At 43.6% G+C, this 2,500-nt stretch overlaps 1 protein-coding gene across 1 annotated transcript in view; it reads right to left on the bottom strand.

Moving 5' to 3' along the window:
- prdm1a (PR domain containing 1a, with ZNF domain) overlaps window positions 1-1,616 on the bottom strand; it is a 13,191-nt gene extending 11,575 nt beyond the window's left edge. Inside the window, exon 1 of the mRNA XM_034553209.1 lies at window positions 1,379-1,616. Within this exon, the coding sequence (XP_034409100.1) occupies window positions 1,379-1,405 (27 nt within the window). The 5' untranslated portion in view covers window positions 1,406-1,616. The remainder of the gene's footprint in view (window positions 1-1,378) is intronic.
- Window positions 1,617-2,500: the final 884 nt, after the last annotated feature.

Genomic DNA, 2,500 nt, shown 5'->3' on the forward strand with positions numbered 1-2,500 from the left:
ACACACACACACACACACACACACACACACACACACACAGAAAAACAAGCTGCTCATCCCACGCAGGCGAGAGGAGAAGCAGATCAACAGAGACCACACTGTGAATTCTTCTGCAGCCGCAAGAAAGAACATTATTTCACATCCAACTGGCTCCAGACACACAGCTACCCCCCCCCAAAGACACAGCTAACCCCCCCCCCCCAAGACACAGCTACCCCCCCCCCAAAGACACAGCTACACCCCCCCAAAGACACAGCTACACCGGCGCCCCCGCAAACAAAAAGAAATGACAGAAAGAGATGAACTCACAGGCGAGTGATTAAAATATATATATATATATATATATATATTAAAACTGATTTCAGTATTTTTTAGGAGCCACAAACTTCATTTAAAGAGTCGTCACCTCTTCATATTTACAGTGATTTTAATTATTTTACTAATTTTAGTTCTTGCAGCTGACTTTCTTGTTCTAAACTTGCATGTAAATTAATTTATCTTTAAAATCTGAATCATTAAGAAAGAAAGAAAAAAAAAACTACTTATTTAACTTCAACAGTAAAAATAATCATTCAAATTAATTCACATCGATTTGAATTGTTAACACATTTCCAGCAATAAAGTGTCATTTCTCGCAGGTTACCCACTTCCCACAATGCAACAGTTTCTGCTCCATTTGCCATTTAAACGAAGTGCACTAAACCACCTTTCAGTGTTCAATATTTCATCTCTCAGCTGAAGTCTTTGCATAAACAGCTGCAGCATCGAAAACTAATACTGAAACCAAAAACACTGAGATTCAGCTCGCGCGCGCGTGTGTTTTCGACCAACTGAAAGACTCAAAAAGCTGCGCGTGCACATCAGAGGAAATATCACTAACGGAGTCGAGATGAGGAATCACTCATTTAAAATACAAAAGGTGTCAAATATGACACCCGACAAAAAGTAATAAACATGTAGAGTCCATCAGTCAGCTGTTCATTAAAAGTCCTGAAAGTGTGCAACGAAAACTACACAAGCAGCAAATGATCCACGCGCAGAACAAGCTAATTAAAAACTAATAAAAAGACGCCGGAAGCATTAAATACTAATTAACCTTTAGAATTAAAAAGCTATAGACACGAGGATTAAAAAGACCAACAAATCAGATTCAAGAAGCCACAATTTAAATCCCACTTGCTCGTTTTCTGAAACTTTTAATTAATTAATTCAAATTAAAGTAAAAAAACAAACAAAAAAAACACAAAAAGGAGCTTCTTTTTAAATAAAAGAATATATATTTAAAAAAAAAAAGAAGAAGTCTTGTTAAGTTTGTTGTTGTTGGTATAAACGCACAAACAGCAGAAGCCCGAGGTGTCACGCGCCGCTCCGTACTCACCGTGTAACTTTGGTCCCATCCACACATAGGGACGACCGGGCAGCTCCTCGGTGCGCGCGCGCGTGTGTGTGCGTGTGTGCGGGGAGAGACAGAGTGAGTGTCGGACAGGTGCAGTCCGTCCCGCTCCGAGCGCTGGTACTCCACACCGGTGTGCGCGTGGTTAAAGTGTGTGCGCGTGTTGGAGCGTGTGCGTGTGATCCACTCGGTGTCCTGTGTTCAAATGCCTCTCGATGCCAGACTTCCATCTGACTAGGCTGCGCAGAGGCCCCGCCCCCTCTCTCGCTACAAGCCGCGCCCCCAACAGTTCCGTCGGGCAACCTCCTCCTCCTGGCCACGCCCCCCCCCCCCCCCTCCTTACCTCTCTCTCATACACACGCACACACACGCGCACTTTTCTTTACGGGGAAGAAGCAGCGGGCGCTTTCACCTGAGGCCATGAGCTACACGCACACACACACACACACACACACACACACACACACACACACACACACACTAGCCAACACAACTTTTTTCTGCATGAAAATAAAGTTTTCTTTTAATGATGATGATGCTGCTGTGTGTTTGTGTGCGTGTGTGTGCGTGTGTGTTTGTGTGTGTGTGTGCGTGGGAAATGTCTGTTAGCAGCTTCAAAAGGGTAAACCACATGTGTGTGTGTGTGCGCGTGTGTGTGTGTGCGTGTTGAGGGGGAGCATTGAGTCACTGTCACAGGATGTCCCTCTCTTCCCCAGGAAAACACACACACACACACACACACACACACACACACACACACACACACACACACGCACACACGCACACTGCCTCTAGGGGGCAGGACTGGTCTGCCCTTGTTTCCTTAACTTGAAACGTCTCTCTCTCTCTACTTATTGTCTATGTCTCTCTCTCACTTAGTTCACTCCAACGGGGCTTTGTTGGCATCTCAGATTAAATAAAAAATGTAAATACTACGAGTATTATATATATATATATATATATATATATATATATATATATATATATATATATATTTAAAATAAAAGATCCTCTAGACCAGGGGTCTCAAACTCAACTTACCTGGGGGCCGCTGGAGGCGGAGTCTGGGTGAGGCCCCATCAGGTATTAAAAAAAAGAGCAGTTGAA

Source organism: Cyclopterus lumpus, chromosome 16, assembly GCF_009769545.1.
Source record: "Cyclopterus lumpus isolate fCycLum1 chromosome 16, fCycLum1.pri, whole genome shotgun sequence".
Classification (NCBI taxonomy): Eukaryota; Metazoa; Chordata; class Actinopteri; order Perciformes; family Cyclopteridae; genus Cyclopterus; species Cyclopterus lumpus.